The sequence below is a fragment of the Stegodyphus dumicola genome, chromosome 5 (assembly GCF_044657685.1).
Source record: "Stegodyphus dumicola isolate Sdum_Otavi_A_Nest chromosome 5, ASM4465768v1".
Taxonomy (NCBI): domain Eukaryota; kingdom Metazoa; phylum Arthropoda; class Arachnida; order Araneae; family Eresidae; genus Stegodyphus; species Stegodyphus dumicola.
Genome location: NC_140772.1, coordinates 148323790 through 148346385, shown reverse-complemented (window position 1 = coordinate 148346385; position 22596 = coordinate 148323790). Strand labels below are relative to the sequence as shown.

Sequence of the window (22596 nt, the reverse complement as noted above, 5' to 3'; positions counted from 1 at the left end):
AGGCTTTTTACATGTTAGTTTTTAATATTTTTACGCATTTGATTATAAATTTATAAATAAAAACCAAAATCTAAATTGGGCAGCATTTTACTATCAAGCTTTCCATTGACCATCCAGATAACACTACTAAATAGTTGTAGCTCCCCATACTTCCAAATTTTAGCAAAAAGGCTTCTTGCATGGGCCTTTTGACAAAAACCATAAATTTATGACTCACTATTAAACAACACTGATTATTGATTAAACTTTTCTAATATCACAACAGCTGTCATTATGTTTACCATTGGTGTTAAGCATTTATTTCAGACTCTCCCTCTGTTTGAATCTCAAATGATTTCAGTGATAACCATGATTGACAAATTAAGAATTACATCTAAATTTATTACCAGCATCTATAGAGATTCCCGTTTAAACTGCAATTTTATGGTGGTTAAAACCAAATGGAAAATCTAAAAGAAGGTTTCTTTATGGAAGTCTCAATATCACCCATTTTGGTGGAAAATTTGTAAGCAACATGTGAAAAAAAATTTTTTCCCACCAAGTTCTCCCCGAAAAACCCATTTTTCAAAAAGTGCACTGGTAATATTAGGTAGGATTCAAAAGTTCATGAACTGATTCTATAACATAAAAAATATTATGAATTAAATTGCAGAAACACATCCTACTTCGAAATAAGACCCTTTTGCAACAACACAATTTTGCCAGGTGAGAGGTCACATGAAGATTCTCTCTTTGTTTTAAAGAGGACATTTATATGACCAAGGGAGGGAAAGTTCACATGTAATCGGGTGATGCTGTTGTCAATTGTGTTCGCACGTTTCATTCTTTTGTTTCTTATTTGCAGAAATAAATGCTAAAATTCACATTGGCTTGCATCTGGAATACAAGAATGCTCAATTTTTTTTTCATAATTTATGAATTTTATATGAACAATGCATATTTCATCACTTACTTTTAAAGATAAGGCCACTAAAAATCATGGAACTATATTCTTAAGCAGATGTATTCTTGACTAAAGAAAGGAAATTAATCAATACATTTCCACCTCATTTATTTGGGATTCACTTAGATCGCAGTTGATTGTAACATTACATTTACCAATATTACAGTCTTTTATGTAAGCATAAGGGACAAATTGTTTTTATCATGAGTTCAGTTCATTAAAAAAAAGAGGCTTTTCACAGTGGTGCTCAGAAATTGCTATGTAATGTCATTACGTTTTGTGACATGGAAGCTGAGAATAGAGAACTTGGTATTTGCATCTCACAGCCCACGAAAAGAGCCAGCAAGATTGCAGGAATATCGCTGACTATGATAAAGAAAGTTCGCTGAAAAGCAGAAAGGGAGGAAGAGGCAGTTTTCAAATCCCCAAAAAGAAAAGCCCAAAAAGGCAATATTAAATAGGATTGGTTTAGATGGTTTTGAATGTGATGTAATTCAAAGAACTGTTCATGAATTTAATATTAAGGAGAAAAAAAATTCCAATTACTTCCTGCATTGCAAGAAAAGATAGATTTTAATTAGAAAAGAGAAACATTAAGAAATGTACTACATAGTATTGGATTTGTATGGAGAAATGCCAAAACAAGAAAAAAGTCTTAATTGAAATAAGTGACATTGTATTAAGAACACAGTATCTTAGAAAAGTGAGACAACTTTGTCGTGAAAGAAGACCTCTTATTTACTTGGATGAAACCCGGGTGAACAGCAACATGGCATTATCAAAATGTTGGCAATCTGAAGCAGTTTTTGACATTGTACTTAGTAGCAACACATCTAAAAGAATTAATTGTTTTATGTGCTGGGGGCAATATGGGATTTTTACCTTATATATCTCTAATATATAAAACAAATACCACATCGGGGGAATACTAGAGGTAAATTAATTCTTTTGTTTCTTAAAAAAGTGGACTTTTGAAAAACTCATTTCAGATCTTCCATCAAATGCTGTAGTGATTTTAGACAATGTCTCTTACTACACTGTCTAATTAAATAAATGTCCAACTACAGCAAGCCAAAAAGAAGAAACTGTACAGTGGTTACTTAACAAAAATATACAGTTATCTCCAATTTTATGGAAAGTTGAGTTATGGAGCTTCTGAAACAAAGTAACCCTAAAGAAAAGTCACATAAATTTGATTAAATGCCTGAAAAACACAGTTTTATGGCTCTACGTCTGCCCTTATACCACTGCAATATTAATGCAATTGAATTCATATGGGGTGAAATATTGCAGTTTGTACGGAACTGGAACACAACTGGAGGCATGGCAATGGATAAGTTATTAAAAATTACAGAAGCTCATGAAAATATGCTGACAGGAAGCACCCATATAGAAAACACAAAAAATGACTACTGGAAAAAAGAAGGTTTAATGGAAGATTTATGCAAGTCTTTATGCAGACTGAATGTGCTGTGCTATGGTTTGTGATGTGACTGAGCGATCTGTCACTGCCACGAGCACAATGTTCCTGTCATCACGTGAAGTGGTGCACTGAGGTGGATGCGATTGAAGACGTCGGTCCGTCGTACCCTTCCGCATCCAACGGTCACATATCCGCATTACAGTTGTTTGGTTTCGTCCAACACGACTACCAATTTCGCTGAAAGATAATCCACAACACTTCGGTAGGCCACTATCCTTCCTCTGTCAAACTCGGATACTTAATCAAACGATAATTGCTGTTTACTACAAGGCATAATTGATCGGGTTTTTTTTTTTTTTTTTGAAGAAAAAAACAAGAAAAACACAATTGCCAAACTTGAAATCGTCGAAAACTCCAAGCCTTAAATAGTGCTTTGAAATGGCGCCACAGGTGTGTGTGATGTGCGTCTGCACTGAAATTCTAATCATTTGCATATCTCACCTCCACTAATGCATGTTGTAAATTTCATGTTATTTGTATGCTTCCTTCAGGGTGTTGCATTTATGGTGGCCAGCAGCGTATTATCAATTACAATAATACAATAATGAAAATCATACATAAAATATAATAATTGAATAATTCTGATTACAGTTAGAATATAATAAAATTTAGTTATTATGTTTTATTATAAAATAATGCATACACAATAAAACTAACTTCGAAAACACCTGGATAAAAATACATTTCATGGTGCTTCTTGGCAAAAATTGGCAAATGGTTAGCAAGGTACAATTTTAAGATAGCTGCTACACAAAACCAAAATAATCAGTCAAAGAATTGCATAAACTCAGTGCCCATGTACACATCAATCTATTTTCACTTGAATAAAAAAATCAGAGAATTGCACACTCGCCAATGCACATTCCCTTGACTTTGTACATGAAGATCTATTTTCACTTAAAACTAGGAGAATGATGACATCATATAATGTTAAAATAAATTTACTCATCACCAAAACTGAACAAAATTTGTAACCAGTCAAAGCTCAATAGCTAGTAACTAGACGTAGCTAGTAACCTTTATCGCCTTATCAAAATGTCGCCAAACTACCTGTTACCATATTCTAAAGATTAGCCTAACAGTATTTTCGCAGCAGTCAAATTCACTGCAATCACGTAATCAATCACATCATTATAGGGTTTCCATAACATTCAACTACTCAGGTTATCATAAATGAAACAACTATTTGGCAATATATGAAACAACTTGGCAATAATCCAAGAGGCACTCTAAATATAGATTAGCCAACACTTGTATTTTTATGAATATATAAATGCACAGAATTAAATGTGATGTAATAATAAACGATGATCAGCATATCAGCTTTGATTATTTAAAAGTAATTTTGTAGTCTTATGCCTGTGCCTTTTGAATGCTGTGAAAATAAACAGAGAAAAAATAATTCGCAGAAATTTTTTCCTACGAAATGATTACACCCTGATTCCATCCACCCTATTTTGACAGTAAATCGGTCCAAATGGTACATCTGCATTTATGCTTATGGTCACAACTAAGGGGATCAAACTATATAAATTAATGATTTATTACTTACTGGCAAAATTTTTTCTTAGCTACAGCCAAGTAATGCAGACTTCAGATACATTTTACTTTATATCCGACAAAGTTGTTATTTCAAAGAAGAAATTTCCGAGATTTTGTAAAGTATCGTAATTCCTTATTCAATTGAGCACACAGAATAGTTAACATTCGCTTCAAAACTAACACCTCATCAACAGGGGCAAAGCACTAATTATTTATTTGAGTACAAAGACATTTATATTAATTACTTCACATTATCTACATTACAAGGCAGTATTCAGTTTGGCACCATATTGTATCTATCAATGAAATATTAATATAAAAATTAAACTTTTTAGTTATAACCTGATATGAAAGGAAACTGCAAATAAAATTTTTTATTAATAATAATAAAAGACAGGAGAAAAAAGAAAAATTAATTCAAACATACTTTAGCATTTCCCGTTTGCGTTCCAAAAATAATATCACAATATTTTGCAGACCCCGACTTGGAATTTTGTAAACTTTTGTCCTGTAGCATAATTAATTAGGATTAAATTAAAATCTTTTTATCAAAAATAAAACAAATTTGTTAATATCATTATCACTAGCATAACTTGCATACTATACCTTATTCCTGAATAGAAATAAATTCACAAAAAAATAAGCAAGGCCCATCAGGCTTATGGTCACAGCAAAATGCCAGCAGAACAGTATACTGCTATCCATGATATCTATAGAGCAATAATTATTATTAACATAAAATAAAATATGGTTAAATAATTATTTCTAAATAGGAAAAAAACATTGTTCACATTTGCACTTTTTGTATGACTACTAAGTTACTTTTAGAAATATACTTTCGTAACACCACAGGGAAAGAAAAATTGGTTCCAACTGCAGTATACAAGGCATATATCTGTTTAATACTTGCATTTAAGTAATCAAACTGATTTTCAAAAAAAACACATGGATGAAGTAAGATTATTCAATTTAGTTTGCTCAAATAATCAAAAAACTGAACAATTTTTAACGTATATAACAACAATATTCAAACTCAAAATAAGTACAATAATATATTATGAATCAGCAATAAAGCATTAATTTGACTAAAACCTGATACTGTCTAGTGAGCAAAGATACCTTTCTCTGGGACTGAAAAAGGGTACTTCCAAGTCACAAAACTTCCTGCATTCATAGATATTTCAAAGACAAGAATTTAAGCTAGATCTTACATGAAATGTAAATTTTAGGCATGTGTCTTGAAGGAAAATAATACTTGATATTGTTCAAATATTTAGATGACCAATCATAGATACACATATATAACTATGATGAAATCAGTCAGACAAACAGAAGATGCCATGAATCTTCTGAACTTAATCATGGCCGGTTCCAGGAGGCAATGACACCATCCTAGAGCACCAGCTAAAATATTTTCACATGGCAAATTAAATTCAGGTCTGTTTCACTTTGAATTAATATGTTTAATCTACACTGGGTGTCAAAAATACTGGCATTAAAATGCTGAAGTTTGGAGTCGTTTTGATAACATGCTTCCGCAAAGACTTACAGATTATACATAATATTAATTCATGGCTAAAACTGAATTTTAAAAAATCAAAATCCACAAATGATGAAATTCCTGTAAAATAGGAATAAAATACAAATCAGTTATGAAATATGTAAAAAAAAAAATAAAAATCATCTATTTCTAGGCAATTTTTTTTTTAATTTATAGATACGCACAAATTCTTACAAAATATATCTAGTCAATCACTTCAAAAACAAGTGCTCGCGTTTTGTAAAGAATGTAATAAACAACACAACACGTGCGAATCACATTATGCGCGCAGATAAATATTCTTCGAGATCTAAAGCTGCCAGGAATTGAAAAGGAAATCATTGACAAAAATCTAAAGCTTAGATAAGAATATAATATATATATACATATAATATTATTGCATGGAAACAAATTTTATAATTTCCTAAAAAGCAATTTAGTGTGTGAAGTTTTAAATGACAATTTCACGACATCGAAAACACAGTTTATTCATATTTTGCATTTCCGATAACTGATCTTGTAATAGTCAATCATTTATGAAAAGAATGATTCTTTATTTTCTGCTTATTTCCAAAATAAATAATTCCACTGCAAGTCTAATCTCCTTGTATGCTTATTCATTTTCATCTAATCTAGAGAAATTTGGTCATATTCATTCTTACATGCAAAACATATCCTTTGGTTTGGCAACGGAATTTCTCAAACGTAAAAACCTTTAAAAACATTCCGTCGCCATATTGCGACGACAGTGTGTTTATCTCCAATAGTCGCAGGTTGCGGCTGAGAACGAAATTTCTTTTTTTTATTCAGATTTTTTTAAATACATTTTCAATAGGATTACTTAATAAGATACACAGAATAAGAAAGAGGATATTTAGCATACGTTTCTATCATATATTTATAAATTTGTTATTTTGCTACATCTTCCGAATCTTGAAAATTTAAATCAAAATTTTAGTCTATCTTTACAAATTTTAAATTGAATATGGCTTATTAAATAGATTTACAATGAATACGGAAGCATACTGTGTAGCTCCTAGTGGAGTTTCTGTCGAATTTCCTCGTGTCACCCTCAAAACTGGAAACAAGTCCATTCGAAGTGGGCGAAATGGAGAAAGGAAATACCCGAAGTACATCATCGTCTAGGTCTTCCAACTCGGAAACGAAATCAAAACAAGGTGAATTTCTATTTAAAAATTTTTGTAGATCACGTACGGTGTTTTATTCATATTAGTATAATTCGTGTCATTAGAATTGCGTAATCTGTTTATCGTTGTTCGTACTTTGAAATTTGAATTCGTTATTTCACGTGACACTGTTATGTACTATTTAGCGTGAAAACACTGTAGTTAGAAAGTTGTTTTCACGTACTAGAATTATATATGCATAAAAATCAACGTTGTATCGTGTTATAGTGAGTATTTGAAGTTTCCATTTTTTTTTAAATCCCTAGATGTTACAAATAAATACTTGCGTTTACCAAGAGTCAAAGAAAGTATTTCACCGCGACCTGAACCTAGGCGAAAACCTAATCCTCAAAGAAATAGAGAATTATTTGACAAAAGACCAAGAAATAGAACTACAGCTGTTTGTGAGAGATACAGGAGTGAGGTATGTTTTGAGTTTTTCCTTATTATAGAATTATGTAGAGGATTAAATAAGAATCGTTTTTTCAGAGGGGGGATACGTATTATTTAATCGTGTCACGTGGTGTATTTTTTTATTTTTTAACCTTTCTCTATATCTAACCATAGGAATCATGAGCTTATGTCTTTTCGTAATTTGTTACTTGTATGCATATTTTACAAAAAATTAAAAGTAGTTTTTACTGATTTTAACAACAATAATAACAGATTTGCTAACACATTCTAAGCAGACTTAAAACTGTAATATGTTTCATGTATAAAATTGTGCTCTATCTTATGTAAAATTGGTACTTATGTTCCTGTCATGTTTCTTGGCGCCTGTGAAAGAGAAGCCAAGACCCAACAATAGTACCTCTTATCTAACTCTCTGCTTAGCTCGTAAGAGTCTTCTCCTCACTCTTTAGCTAGTGATTCACTTATTTCAATAATATGCAGATGATGGTAATTTTATTACAAAGGTGTTCCATAAATATGCCTTGGTCCCAGTAGTGAAGTCACCTGGGGGCCAAACTGTTTGTTGATTCTGTCATGCTATTACCGTATTTGACGGCATAAAAGACGCATCCTTATTTAGACGGCCACACACAAGGAAAAAAAGTTTCAATAGTGTGGTTTCTTTTAGTTCTCGCATTTCGTAAAAGCCAAATAAACAATTATTGAATGCAATTACCCTCACGTATAAGATGCAGGTAATTTTTTTTGAGACCAAACTTAGGAAAAAAAGTGTGTCTTATATGCCGTCAAATACGGTAATTTCTTTCAAATTCATAGTGTTTATTATTATTATTATTGGGTTTTCATCCGCAGAGAATCCGTTGGCGCCGTTGCATTTTTACTCGCCAAGCTCGCGGTCCATCGACGATGAGCCGAGTCGTAAACGTGATTTTTAGTGCATGTAAATTCAAGTTAGCAACCAAAACAATATATTACGCATATGGTAGTAAAAATTCACTGATAATAAGGATGTAGATGTAAAACTAACCGGTTAAACGTGATATACGAAAATAAATTTTTATTAAATTCAAGTTAGCATAGAAAAGAATATATTAAGCATAAGACAATATATAAGCATTTATAACGGAAATAAAAAGTTATTTAAAAATATAAATTAATATTAATGTACTGAAATTAAACGTGATAAACGAAAAAAATTTGTCTTAAATTCCAGTTAACAAAGAAAACAATATATTCCTTACACCAGCAGTGGTTTGCTAATTTTGATGACCATGGGGATGCATCAAACTATTCTGTGATCTTATATAATCAAATAATATTCTTTATTTCAATTTAATTATCTATTTATGTCACACCTGCCATCCTCTGAAAGGTTATTGTTAGAAAAGCATTAACAATATATTATCTTGTTAAAATTTTATGCCATCAAAATTGATTTATTCTCACAATTTTAGATGACAATAACTAATAATAAAAATAAAAGCATTACTTAATTATTTAAAATGCACATGCACATTTTTGCGGCCTACGGAAGCAAATTATTTTAGAAGATGGAAACCTCATGATTCTTAGAGCTGTTAATAATTAAGAACACAACGTGAACAGCCGTGTTACAAATTAGCTTTCACCCCATTTTCATCCCGAATCATGAACTGGCATCTATCTACGAAAATATTTCTATCTATTCGTTGTTAAAAAATTCAGAAAAAATAATAATAAATAAGAGAAGAATAATATAAATCTGCAAATGGGAACAACGACAGTGATAATTCAACAAAATGAATGCAAGAGGAATGGTTGCAAACTTCGAACAAGCGAAAAGGATAAATCCGCTGGTTACCAGGTTTGAACTATTATCGCCAAAGTTGGCAATGTTTACATTTACCGGGTTCTCTGCGGAAGTGCTTCCTTATTATTATTATAGGTACTTTTTCCGCTTTGCCTATGCAAATCTCACCAAGCAGACTTTATTGGCGATATGATACAGTATACACATTGTGATATCACCTTTTCTTCATCCTCCGCCGCATAGAGAAATAAATCCAGCTTCTTGTATTTTAAACATTTATTGCACAAACACAAAACATACTAAAACTACAGTACTAATAACTGAAATATATATAAAGTAATACAAGTTAGTTTAGGTTTCATTAATGGCTCCCACGAGCCTTCCTATGACCTCTCTGTTGGTCTCCCTCTTGGAAACTAAACTTTTTGGTGCCTTCCGATTGAGAGCCAGTGCCCTCTTTACATCATCATATGCTTCATGTTCCTTGACGCGAAATTTTAAGGCTGTCTTAGTTTGGCCAATGTAAATTAAACCACACTGCCAAGGAATCCTATGAATACACCAGGAATTCATATCCTGGAACTCGGAATTTGATTGAAGGGAGAATAAACAACATGAAAGTTAAATTTCTGCAAAATGTGTGCAACTTTATAGCTAATTGATGGAAAGAAGGGAATGACAACAGAATTTTTATAATCTCCTAAAACAAGAGTGTGCTTTTTAGTGTGTTGAGATGAGTGTTAAATTATGTTTTATTTCTGGTTTCATCAATAGATGGCGCCACTAGCTTATTTTATGTCCAGGTTTTTGTGATATCATCCCTTTCTTCATCCACCACCTCATAGAGAAATAACTCCACCCTTTTGTATTTTTAAACATTTATTTCACAAACACAAAACTTATACTAAACTACAACACTAATAACTGAGATATATAAAGTAATACAAGATAATTTCGGTTTCATTAATGGCTCCCACGAGCCTTTCCTATGACCTCTCTGTCGGTCTCCCTCTTGGAAACTAAACTTTTGGTGCCTCTCCAGACTGAGAGTTAGCGCCCTCTATACATCTTGTTGGTTGGCGTCACCCATACATCATACCCCCCATCCAAGATTGAAATAGGGTGAAAGCCTATTGAAATATGACAAATATGGTGTCGTCAAACAAAGGAGACTTATGTACTAAAGTCTACAAATCAATCAATACTGAAGTTGAAAGATCATAACACAATATTTATACAGGTTACTTCTATACCTACTACAAGACTTCTTCTGAAACTGTAACATATAAATGATTAAAAATTAGTAATTAAACAATTCTAATGCAGTAGAAGTTTTTATGATATACTTAAAAGTCTCTAGGAGAGTAGTTGAAAAAGAAACACACACATAAAAAATAATAATCTTAAGAGTTCATAAATGTCTATAAAAAGCTCTTTCTTTCACACAAGTCACCCAATAGTCTCTAGTCTGGACAACGCATCAGCATTGCTTAACTTAGCCACCTGGGCAAGTCTCTAGGAGAATATTTGAAAAAGAAACACACACATAAAAAAATAATAATCTTAAGAGTTCATAAATATTTATAAAAAGTTCTTTTTTTCACACAAGTCACTCAATAGTCTCTAGTCTGGACAATGCATCAGCATTGCTTAACTTAGTACCTGGGCAATGTGAAATTGTAGTATCATACTTTTGTAATGCTAAAGCCCTTCTCTGTAACTTCGAAGATTAAGGTGCGTTCTTCGTGATGAAAGTTAACGGATTGTGATCAGTTATCAGTTCCATAGGTGATCCAAAAATCCAAGTTTCAAACTTTTTCAGGCTCTAAATAACAGCATAAGCTTCCCTCTTGATAGTTGGCCATGCTTGTTGTATTTTGGTTAGCTTCTGGCTGGCGTAACTAATCGAGAACAATTTTCCGTTGAGATAAGCAGGCTCCAACACCTGTTGAAGATGCATCACATTGAATTATAAAAGATAATCCTGTAACAGGGATATAAAGATTAGGTGCTTCCATTAGGCATTTCTTTAATTTATCGAATGCTTCATCGTGTTTTTCTGTCCGGCACAGCTCTTCAGGACTTCTTCTTTTCGTGAGCTTGGCTAATGGATAAGCTGTTTCGGCGTAACGTGGAATGTAATCTCTGTAATAATTACATAGGCCTAGAATGCTTTTCAATTGTGTCTTTGTTAGAGGTGTAGCTATTTTCTGGATAGCATCCACTTTCTATGGATCAGTACCATGACTGCCGGAATCGATGATATGTCCTAGATACTTATTGCAAGTTTTAGCAAATGAACATTTTTTGAGATTTCCGGGAAACTTTAGTTCTAACAATTTTGAAAAAAATGGTGTCAAGATGTGCTAAATGTTCATTCCAACTACTTGAATAAACTGCTATGTCATCGACGTAGGCTCGAGCAAAATCTTTGTATTTAGCAAGGGCCTGGTTCATCACTCTCTGAAATGTTGCTGCGGTGTTGCGTAGCCCGAAAGGCATGACTTTAAATTGATAGTGAGCTCGATGTGTCTTGAAACATGATAATTCTTGACTTTCTAATGATGTGGCCCAATAGCCTTTGAGTAAATCAATGCTGGATATCACTTTGGCTTTTCCAATGTGGGGATAATCTTTAGAATATGGTAACAGGTAGTTTGGCGACATTTTGGTAAGGCGATAAAGGTTACTAGCTAGGACTTGAGCAATAATCTGAGAAGTACACAGTTCGAATCACAGATTATTTTGTCTCAGAGAAATGAGAGATCATGAGACATGTAATTTGACATTTTCCTGAAAATTCCGATTGTGATTTTAGCTAATAAGCTTTTAACTCAATGTCACTGCTAAAGTGCAGAAACGCCCTCTTATTTGTTTGGCGCTTTTTACAAGAGTAACAAGAATTGGATTTTTGTCAATTTTCTTTGACTTTTTTAATGAAAGTAGGTCGATATGTACATAGATAAAGTCAAGAGTGTGCGCAGTGCCATTTTTGTGCAATTCTGGGATGTTTTTTTAAGTGAAAATAGGTCGACGTGTATATGAATATCGTGTATGTGCAATTCTTAAAAACACGGCAAGCAGTTTACGATTCTGTGCTTTCTCCAAATTTTGCACCTAATCTTCGTCATGATTAAGCATTTTTGTTCCATAAAAGTTCAAGTATAAGCGTAATTCGGCTAGCAGATTATTGGAAAAAATGTTGATCTTTGGATTATGGTAACTTGGCGAAAATTTGGCGACCAACTCTGCTAATGCAACCCTCTTCCTTTTTTTTTTTTTTTTTTTTTTCATCGCCATTTTGTCTTTGTAAAGTAAAGACGTGTTTCTTTTCTTTTTATTTACTCAACACTTTTTCCAATGATCTACTAGCCGAATTACACTTATGCTAGAAATTTTATGTAACAAAACTGCTTAATCATGACAAATATTAACTGCAAAATTGGGAAAAAGTGCACAATCGCAAACTCCTTGCGCGTTTTTCAGAATGGCACATACACATAAACCATTTACACGTCGACTTATTTTTACTTAAAACATCCCGGAATTGCACAAAAATGGCATTGCACACACTCTTAACTTTATCCATCTACACTGCTATTTTTTCATAAATTACAAAAGTTTGCATGAAAATGCAGGAAAATTTTCTGAATCTTTAAACTTGGTAAAAAGCACATATATGAAATTACCTGATCGCAAAAATGTATACCCTTTCCAAGGATGAACATTTCCACATATAAAATATCCAAAAACTTTTACCTCTAAATTATCTATTATATTATAAACGTCACCAACGAATTTATACCGCAAACATTAAAAATAGTTACAAATACTTAGTGTCAAATATTTAAATTATTTCCATACACGTTTACTTCAACTGAAACGTATACCAAATTGCTACAAACATAAAATTTGCAAAATAACTAGCATTTAATTAAAATATCACTAAACCATGTACATGTCGACTTATTTTTACTTAAAAAACATCCCAGAATTGCACAAAAATGGCATTGCACACACTCTTCACTACATCCATGTACACAGCTTTTTTGTCATAAATAAGAAAAATTTCACGAAAATGCATGAAAATTTTGTGAATCTTTAAATCCGGTAAAAAGAACATATATGAAATTACCTGATCGTGAAAAAGTATATACCCTTTCCAAGGATGAAGATTTCCACGTATAAAATAAATAAAATATCCAAAAACTTTTACCTCTAAATTATCTATTATATTGTAAATGTCACGAACGAATTTCTACCACAAACATTAAAAATGGTTACAAATACATAGTGTCAAATATTTAAATTATTTTCATGCATGTTTACTTCAACTGAAACGTATACCAAATTGCTACAAACATAAAATTCCCAAAATAACTATCATTTAATTAAAATATCACTAAACCATGTACACGACGACTTATTTTTACTTAAAAAAAATCCCAGAATTGCAAAAAAAGGGCATCGCGCACACTCTTCACTATATCCATGTACACTGCTATTTTCTCATAAATTAGAAAAATTTCACGAAAATGCATTAAAATACTCAACGTATACTACTCAAACGTATTCCAAACATACTACAAATATATAACTCACAAAATCACGATCATTAAATTAAAAAACACTACGTAAAATATAAATAAGCACATACATTAAATTAATAAAAATTAGATTACAATCCTAATTACTTTAAACTAAATCATTGCTAATACAGTCAAAAGTCGTTAATTCGGACACCCATAATCTGGAATGATCTATAATCCGGACCTCAAAGCTAAAAACTTTCTGCGCATGCGCCGCGTTGACACATGCGCATAGGCGTTTACGCGTGCGCGTAAGACCTTTACGCGCACGCGCATATGCGTGTGCGCAAGTGCAGAATACGTTTTCGCGTGCGCGTTTAACGGACGTGTAACGTATAACGGACGGTATAAGCTAACATTATACAATTATCTATTTCAGTTAATGTTGATGCTTGCGTTATTCCTTAATCTTCGAATTGGATGCAGCTTATTATTTTTTTCAGACTGTAAGAGCAATTTTATAAAAGTCTTTCGATTATGTCAATTTCCGATTCTGGAGCTTTCAAAGGATCTACAAAACGAAAGTATGTCTTAATGTCTGTCCAACAAAAAGTGGAATTGCTGTAAAAAATGGATAAAGACATGAAGAAGGTGACAGAGAGGTTAGTGAAAACGAAAAAATTTCGATTCACAAGTTAGTCGGTATTCTCGGCACAGCAATTACGGGACTTGAACAGCGGAGCTTTTTAACTAAACAAGAAATTATGTCTTTATAGAATTAAAGAGAAAGTATTATCACATAAAACGAAACAACTTACATTGAAAGAAATGTTTAATAAAGTAAACAAATAAATATTAAGGTTCTTTTTTTGTAAATTTTGATACCCTTTAGATCATAATTGTTCTTTATTTCCTAAAATACGGTTTCATATTTTTAATTTTAGAATTTGTGCATGCCATCTTACGAGATTTAAACTGATGATCTATAATCCGGAAAAATCGATAATCCGGAATCGCCGAAGTCCCGACGAGTCCAGATTAACGACTTTTGACTGTAACAATTTTCCAATAATACCATATTAATTTATTTACTCCTTACATTTAGAACAATGCATAAAAATAATATCCTCAAATGATTAAAAATACTAACTTACCTAATCTTCTTCAGAATCTTCATTACGTGGCACACACACTTCCCTACAGAAAGAGTTCCAGTCGGCTGCAGTACTACTGCTAATTTCTAAATCCGAAATCCAGTAGTCAACTGGCAGTCTATTCACCCAGTAATAAGAAATTAATAAAATTTCACCCATACTCAAACTACTTTCAGCAAACCACGTACCCTTCCTTACACTCCGTTTCACAAAATGTCCATTTTCACCAGATTTCTTGCACCGCCATTCAAACTTATCTGTAATATCCTTTCTTTCACACAATCTTAACTTATTATTATTATTATCAGATAAACGCATTAAAATTTTAGAATTCACTTTACATAGCGCCATGCAATCCGAAAATTAATCAACACTATTTCACACAACACACAATGTAGCTTAATACAAAATAATATAGTACTACAGATATTTTTCCAAATTTTATCCCCTTTTCCGATTAAAGAACTGTAATTTGTCCATTAATGTCACATGACATATCTTATGATCTCTCATTCCCCTCACACAAAATAATGCGTAATCGGAACTGAGTACTTCTTACATTATTACCAAAGTCCTAGGTAGTAACCTTTATCGCCTCCAAAATGTCGCCAAACTACCTGTTACCATATTCCAAAGATCAGCCTAATTGTTGAGTAAAAAAAAAAAAAAAAAAAGTCTTTACTTTGTGAAAACAAAATGGCGTCCAAAACAAAACCAGCAGGTTGCTGTAGCAGGGTTGGTCGCCAAATTTTCGCCAAAAAATAGCCAAGTTACCATAATGTAAAGATTCACCCAATGTAGAATAAGAGCTGTTTAGGATTTTCCGTAGGGAAGTCATCTGGTTTCGTCACTGCATTAAGGGGTCTAAAGTCAATGCAAAGGCGAAGATTATCATCTTTTTTCATAACGCATACAATAGGGTACGAAATTTCAGCGTTGGTTTCTTCAATCAATCCCAATGACATTTCTTCGATTTGTGTGTCTTGAGGCTTCAATGCTTCTGAGATTCGATAAACATGTGGCTTCTTTCTTTCAGTGTCATTTAATCTTATTTTATGTTCTCCTCCTTTGGCAATTTGTACCTTATTTATTCATATTTTCTTAACAAGTTCATCATGTCATTCCTTTTATCATCATCTAAATGGCTTAAGTCTACTTTGCTAAGATGAAAATGATTGGACTTGTCACTGACACTGGGTGTGGGATGGACTTCTCCTAGTTCTTCGTTCTCAAATATCACACCTACTGCCTGTACTTTTGGATTAAATTTTCTAATTTTATTTACGTGTACTCTTCTTATTGTACCATCTGTCAGTCTGATTCTGTAAGAATCTGGATTACAATGAGATACTATTTCTGCAGGTCCTATCCATCTGGCATGTAATTTATTACCGGAATCTGGAATCGCCAGGTACACTTGATCTCCAGGATTGAATTATTTATATATAGCCCTTCGTTTAGCATATCTTGCATATGCACCTTATTTCAATTCTGCAATTATACGAGGGCTATCCAGAAAGTAGATTACGTTTTGGAATAAAAAAATAAACAAAGTATAGGAAACAAATTTTATTATATACAGATGAAAGCCACACTCAAATACTACTTTTCTACATAGTCACCATACAAATTAAGGCATTTATCGTAGCGATGTACGAGCTTGGAAATTCCTTCGTCGAAAAATTCGGCCGCCTGCGCCTTCAACCACTTCGTTACCTCTTCTTGCCTTCCATCTTGCACAAAACTTGTGGTAACCAAGCTTTTCGCTGATGATTTCGTGCAACAAACTTCGCGAAATTTGTGCAAAACTCAAAGAAAGTTCCGTTATTGTGAAATTTCGATTTTCACGGACTTTAGCATCGACTTTTTCGAGAAGTTCGGCGGTCACTATGCTGGGTCTCCCACTTCGATCTTCGTCGTGAACATTGGTTCGGCCATTTTGAAATCTTATGACCCACTGACGCACTCCACCTTCAGTGATAATGTTGTCCCCCTACACTTCACGAAGCTGCCGATAGATTTCTATCGGTTTACAGTTTTTTGCAGTCAGAAACCTTATTACTGAGCGCACCTCGCAGCTCGCGGGATTTTCAATTAACGCAGACATTTCAAACCGTCACAGTATCTGAACGGAGCACAGCACGAACCTCTCACTAGCACGGCTAGATGCAGACTGAGCTGCGCAACGCTCTGACCCCAAGATGGCCGCGCTAGCCCCGCCCCTAGCGGACACAGACGGAAACATAATCTACTTCCTGGATGGCCCTCGTATGTGCTTGCTCTGCTGCTATTTCTAAATTAATTTTTAGCTCCTGTAGGTAATCAACAGCACTTTTACCCAATTTTATTGGTAATGGAATTTCTCCTGACTATGACGATTTTAATACTGACATCGACCTCTGGCCTCTCTTCCATACATTAATTTAAATGGGGGTACTCCCATAGTACAATTTGGAATTTCGCAGCAAGCGAATAATAGGTATGGTATGTGTTTGTCCCAATTTATCGTCGTTTCTAATGATATGATGAAGCTAATTATATGATTTAGAACTTAGTAATACCGTTCAACTTATCCCGAACTTCGTGGATGTCCTGGTGTTCAAATCTAGGCCTTGCTCCTAATCTGGCATGAAATTCTTGTGTTCATTCTACAACAAAATTGGTACCGTGATCGCTAGCTATTACCTGAGGTATGCTCGTTCTCATAACGATTTCTAATAATGTGTCACATGTTGATTTTGCTGTAATTGTTCTCAAAGGGACAGCTTCTGGTCACCTAGAATGTTGGTCGACTAAACATAGTACATATTTGTGTTTACGAACTGATGGAGGTTCAATTGGACCGATTATATCTACATTCACTGTGTCAAATGGAAATTCAGGCCTGGCAGGGACCATACTGGTACTGTCGTCTCTGCACCTTGGCTGTGGCATTGTTACATTGTAGTTTGTCGCTGGCGGGATGGCACTCAATTCCGTTTTTCGGTAGCCTTAGGTCAGAAGTTGTCCCGCTAGAGGTGTTGTACTTTAAAACAAGATTTGAACATACGAGGGCCATCCAGGAAGTAGATTACGTTTCCGTCTGTGTCCGCTAGGGGCGGGGCTAGTGCGGCCATCTTGGGGTCAGAGCGTTGCGCAGCTCAGTCTGCATCTAGCCGTGCTAGTGAGAGGTTCGTGCTGTGCTCCGTTCAGATACTGTGACGGTTTGAAATGTCTGCGTTAATTGAAAATCCCGCGAGCTGCGAGGTGCGCTCAGTAATAAGGTTTCTGACTGCAAAAAACTGTAAACCGATAGAAATCTATCGGCACCTTCGTGAAGTGTAGGGGGACAACATTATCACTGAAGTTGGAGTGCGTCAGTGGGTCATAAGATTTCAAAATGGCCGAACCAATGTTCACGACGAAGATCGAAGTGGGAGACCCAGCATAGTGACCGCCAAACTTTCTCGAAAAAGTCGATGCTAAAGTCCGTGAAAATCGAAATTTCACAATAACGGAACTTTCTTTGAGTTTTGCACAAATTTCGCGAAGTTTGTTGCACGAAATCATCAGCGAAAAGCTTGGTTACCACAAGTTTTGTGCAAGATGGAAGGCAAGAAGAGGTAACGAAGTGGTTGAAGGCGCAGGCGGCCGAATTTTTCGACGAAGGAATTTCCAAGCTCGTACATCGCTACGATAAATGCCTTAATTTGTATGGTGACTATGTAGAAAAGTAGTATTTGAGTGTGGCTTTCATCTGTATATAATAAAATTTGTTTCCTATACTTTGTTTATTTTTTTATTCCAAAACGTAATCTACTTTCTGGATAGCCCTCGTATATATTGTTTAATAATTAAAAATAGCTCTTTAAACTTATTGTTTACATTTTTATGCACGTTTAAAAATCTGAAACTAAAAAACTACATTATTATTGAGGTTAAACCAAATAATACTCGTGGGGAATGGCGACAATTTTATAATTAAGAAATTGCTAATTTTCAGTTCTGTGTTACTAATAATATTGTGTGGATGGAATATGAACCTAGGATATATTTCATAACTTCTGAACTGGTAAGGAAGCCATTAAAAATGAGTCTAGACCAGTGGTTCTCAACTTTTTTTTCTCCATGCACACCATTTACCATTGCTAGATGGCCATTCTCCGTCTTCAATTCCCAAACTCGAAAAGTATATATACATCTGTATAAATTTAGATAATTTTTTTAATGTTTGGTAAATTAAACGTACTACTTTGGTAGACGGTTGCACGGATTTTTGGCGATTTACGCTGGCACGATTTTTACAATCGTCAGTCATCTTGAAAAACGCTGTTTTTACGCTTTTTTTTTTTTTTTTTTTTTTTTTTTTTTTTTTTTTGTTAGTAAAGTGTTTGAAACTTGAAAAAGAATAAATATCGTTAAAAGTAATGGATTAATTTTTTGTTGAAAATGTCGCTTTTTAAGATGGCAGGCAAGTGTAAATAAATACATTTACTATGAGTATAAAATACTAAAAGTAAGGTTATTATTACTTCCATATAGCAAAGAAGAGAATAAAAACACCGCTATAAAAACATTGTGCCAACGTTTAATTAGATTAAAATATTACTGAAATTGAATATCGAATTAAAAACCATCATACCAACATTTAAGAGAATTAGAATATTATTAAATTCAAATACTTTAAAATATGTTATATAGAATATAATTAACATTAAAACATATGCGACAATAATTATCTCAGCAATTTTTGAAAATAGTATATTAATTTTTTTAACAAAAATTGAAGTATACAATTATAAAATAAAAGAAAAATATGTACTTACATTTTTTGAGTCATTTAACCTGTTGTTAGCTCCAGTTTTAGGATCTATGAAATGGAGCGAATGTTTAACTTGCAAGTGATTAAAACCTTCTTCGCTCAAACGGTCAAAAGCTTTCCAGCAGTCCAAAATAATCTGGTTTCCCGGATCAATCCAATCCTTAATTAAAGCCAGAAGAGTATCCCCATTTTCTGTCTGGCACAGCAACTAAAAAACAGCGACCTGAATCGCTCTCTATTCCCCCCAAAACCCACTGCCCTTCAACGAATCGATCCTTGTTAAACTTTCTTTTTTCGATTTTGGACTCGTCAATCTCCACGATTTTCCCAGGCCCTCCGATCTTCTTCGTTTTAGTTTCTACAAAATTAATTAAAACGTCGGTTACATAACTGCACCAGTCGGCTACAGCTTCTGAAAAAATGCCGAGCTCACATTGAATTCTATCGTGCATAGAACCCATGAATATTTCGTACACTAGAGCTAAAATGACAGCAATTGGAAATTTACTGCCAGTAAAAAAGGAGGAATGTCTAATCCTTTTTTTTACCGTTACAGTGATTATTTCTTCCCCCGTGACCACAATACCATATACGGCCGTCCTCGTATTCGGCTCTTTTAACCATCTTCATCTGTGATCCACATTTCTCGCACTTCATTGAAGAAGCAATTAGCGAGGTTTCCTCCAAAAATTTAAAATAAATTTCTGCTGACCCTTGTAACATTTTGTAAACAAATCTTTGATTAGGAAAGCCAGGCTGGACAAAATAACGTCTCAAAGGATAATTTTTTTATTCCAATACCAATAATTCTTGGTACTTACCAATAACAACATTCATCTTAGAAACAGACATCTTTGAAGGAATTTGAAGATATGAATTAAATTTTAAAATGGTGCGGGAATGCACAAATTTTGAGTAACCAGTCGGGGAGCTGATTGCAGCTCGTTAATGCGCAAATATTCTATAACCAATCAGAGAACTTATTACATCTCACCTAGAATTAAAATTCTTTAAAAATTCATACATAATCATTTTTTTAAAAAATGCAAAATTAAATTGTATTTTAATATTTAACAGCCATAAATAATGTTTAAAACATTAGATTAAATATTAAAACCAATTACTTTTAAGGTAAGGTGACATCATTGATTACATCATCCACAGCATAAAATTTCATAAAATATGATAAACAATAAAATTTTTATTTCAAATAAAAATGCAAAATTAAATTGATTTTTAATATTTAGAAGCCATAAATAATATTTAAAACATGGAATTTATGCATAATAAAATGCATTATTTTTTTAAATAAATAAAATGACAACAAAGTATTGGTTACCATAAATAACTTATCCAGCAATGGGTTTACCATAAGTTGAATTACTTGCCAAAATCCGTGCAACCGTCTACCAAAGTAGCACCAATTAAACAAGAAAAATATTTATAAATACCAAAATTTGAATAAAAGTAGTGTTTTATATTTATAATCTAAAATGAAATACTTAACGTGTAAACAAAAGGCTGACTGCACCCCCTTCGAAACTATAAAATCACTTGTGGTCGAGAAGCCCTGGACTACACAATTATGCTAGCAATGCAAAATTACTTTATTGAATATTTACTACAAAATTAAATCAAAAGTGATCTGCATGTGTATCATAGACAACTCTGAAGAAAATCTTACCAAAGTTCGGAAATTTTACAACTTAGCAATTTTTAAATTAGCATTCATCAGTATTAGTTTATTAATTTTCAGGAAAGTAAGTAAAAAAGTAAGGAGTAAATCCTGTGCTGATAGTATGGATAAAATGTTGCACGTTACATTAGCTGATTTTCTGTTCAACTTATTGTCTGGGGGGGGATCGGTGGAATATAAAGTGGGGTAATTAACACTGGAAATTTTGAAGATGAAATCTTGAAACAATTTCTTCATTATGCTTCATTATTCTCACATGATGTGAATATAAAATTTGTTTTATCCATATTTGTATGTCTGATTTCATTTCTCCTCATTTAACGCATTTTATTTGAGGCTGCAGGTAATTCTTTTATTCAAAATCTGTGTCCTTTTTTGTTTTGTTGATGTTTATCTAATTTTTTTCCCTGTTTAGATAGCAGAAGATGTTGTAAATGATCCATTTCCGAGACAAGGATGCAAGAAAATGAACTTAAATCATCTCTTGAATTTTACTTTGGCACCTTTAGAAAATAGGGATGCAAACCAAAGAAGAATAACATCTAACAGAACTAAACTACCCAAATATAATAAAGAACTATTTTTGCAATCCAAGTAAAAAAAATTTTCATATTAACTTGTGTATTAATTTCTTATGCTGAGTTTTTGCTTATTACAGTTTATGCAAGATTTTCTTTGTTATTAAAATTTAGACTATATCTAAGTAAAAATGTATAAAAAAAATCTGTCTTGATTCAACATCACTTCAAAACTATAATTGCTGTATGTGCGCATGACACAGTGCTAGTAATGACTGCTTTACATGAAATACTTATAATAATGAAAGACTGCAGAAGTTGTTAAAAGTGACTTGAATCTGTTGTTATTGTGAAATGTTAAATGTTTGTGTTCTTAAGTTATATTGAATGAAATAAGAATTCATCAAATGTGATGAATGAGTTCCAATGGTAGTATACCTATACGAGTTAGATATTTTCTTAGTCAAGCAGAGTGCACTTGTTCATTCTTAAGTTACTGTATTTATGTCTTTTGATCTAATGGAACAAAAACCTCAATTCACCATTGTAAGTAACTAGTAGTAAATCAGCCTTTTTGTCACTGCAGGGCATTGCGGTAGTTAATTAACATAATCATTTATAGTCTTATTTCTATATGAAATAGTATGCAGCTTGCATAAATTTTTTATGTTTTGATAATAGTGTTATGACATACAGTAATTTGCGCAACATGACATTTATAAACTAATTTTGCTTTTCTGTCAAAGAATAATAAGTGAGAGGATATAATTTTTGAACTATTTCTATCATATTTTCATCATTTACTTTCCCCCTTCTTTTCTTTAAAATCCTCTTGGGAGGGATATTGATGTAGTTTTTAAAGTTCATGTAAATATGGTTCCAGCTTGCCATATACAGTAAAATGTCGAAAGTTATGAAATACTTAGTATTGTGCAAAGCTCCTTGTACCCTGTCAAAATGCTTTATTTCAATATGGCATGGTAAAAGTTGGCAGAAATCT

The 22596-nt window shown here is 33.1% G+C and overlaps 2 protein-coding genes across 10 annotated transcripts in view; one reads left to right on the top strand and one right to left on the bottom strand.

Moving 5' to 3' along the window:
* The window catches only part of LOC118194614 (S-adenosyl-L-methionine-dependent tRNA 4-demethylwyosine synthase TYW1-like), a 75836-nt gene extending 69991 nt beyond the window's left edge, over positions 1–5845 (bottom strand). Inside the window, exons 1-3 of one of the 8 annotated variants that reach the window (XM_035365791.2) lie at positions 5704–5845; positions 4575–4678; positions 4396–4476 (exon numbers count right to left, since the gene is read on the bottom strand). In XM_035365791.2, the coding sequence (XP_035221682.1) occupies positions 4396–4476; positions 4575–4673 (180 nt within the window). In that variant the 5' untranslated portion in view covers positions 4674–4678; positions 5704–5845. Of the gene's footprint in view, positions 1–4395; positions 4477–4574; positions 4679–5087; positions 5582–5693 lie in introns of those variants that run through there. The other 7 variants (XM_035365792.2, XM_035365789.2, XM_035365788.2 and 4 more) reach the window with 7 other exon arrangements.
* Positions 5846–6219: 374 nt separating this feature from the next.
* The window catches only part of LOC118205063 (E3 ubiquitin-protein ligase RNF10), an 83640-nt gene continuing 67263 nt past the window's right edge, over positions 6220–22596 (top strand). The window contains exons 1-3 of one of the 2 annotated variants that reach the window (XM_085817186.1): positions 6220–6686; positions 6962–7119; positions 21494–21672. In XM_085817186.1, the coding sequence (XP_085673312.1) occupies positions 6617–6686; positions 6962–7119; positions 21494–21672 (407 nt within the window). In that variant the 5' untranslated portion in view covers positions 6220–6616. The remainder of the gene's footprint in view (positions 6687–6961; positions 7120–21493; positions 21673–22596) is intronic. The other variant, XM_085817185.1, reaches the window with a different exon arrangement.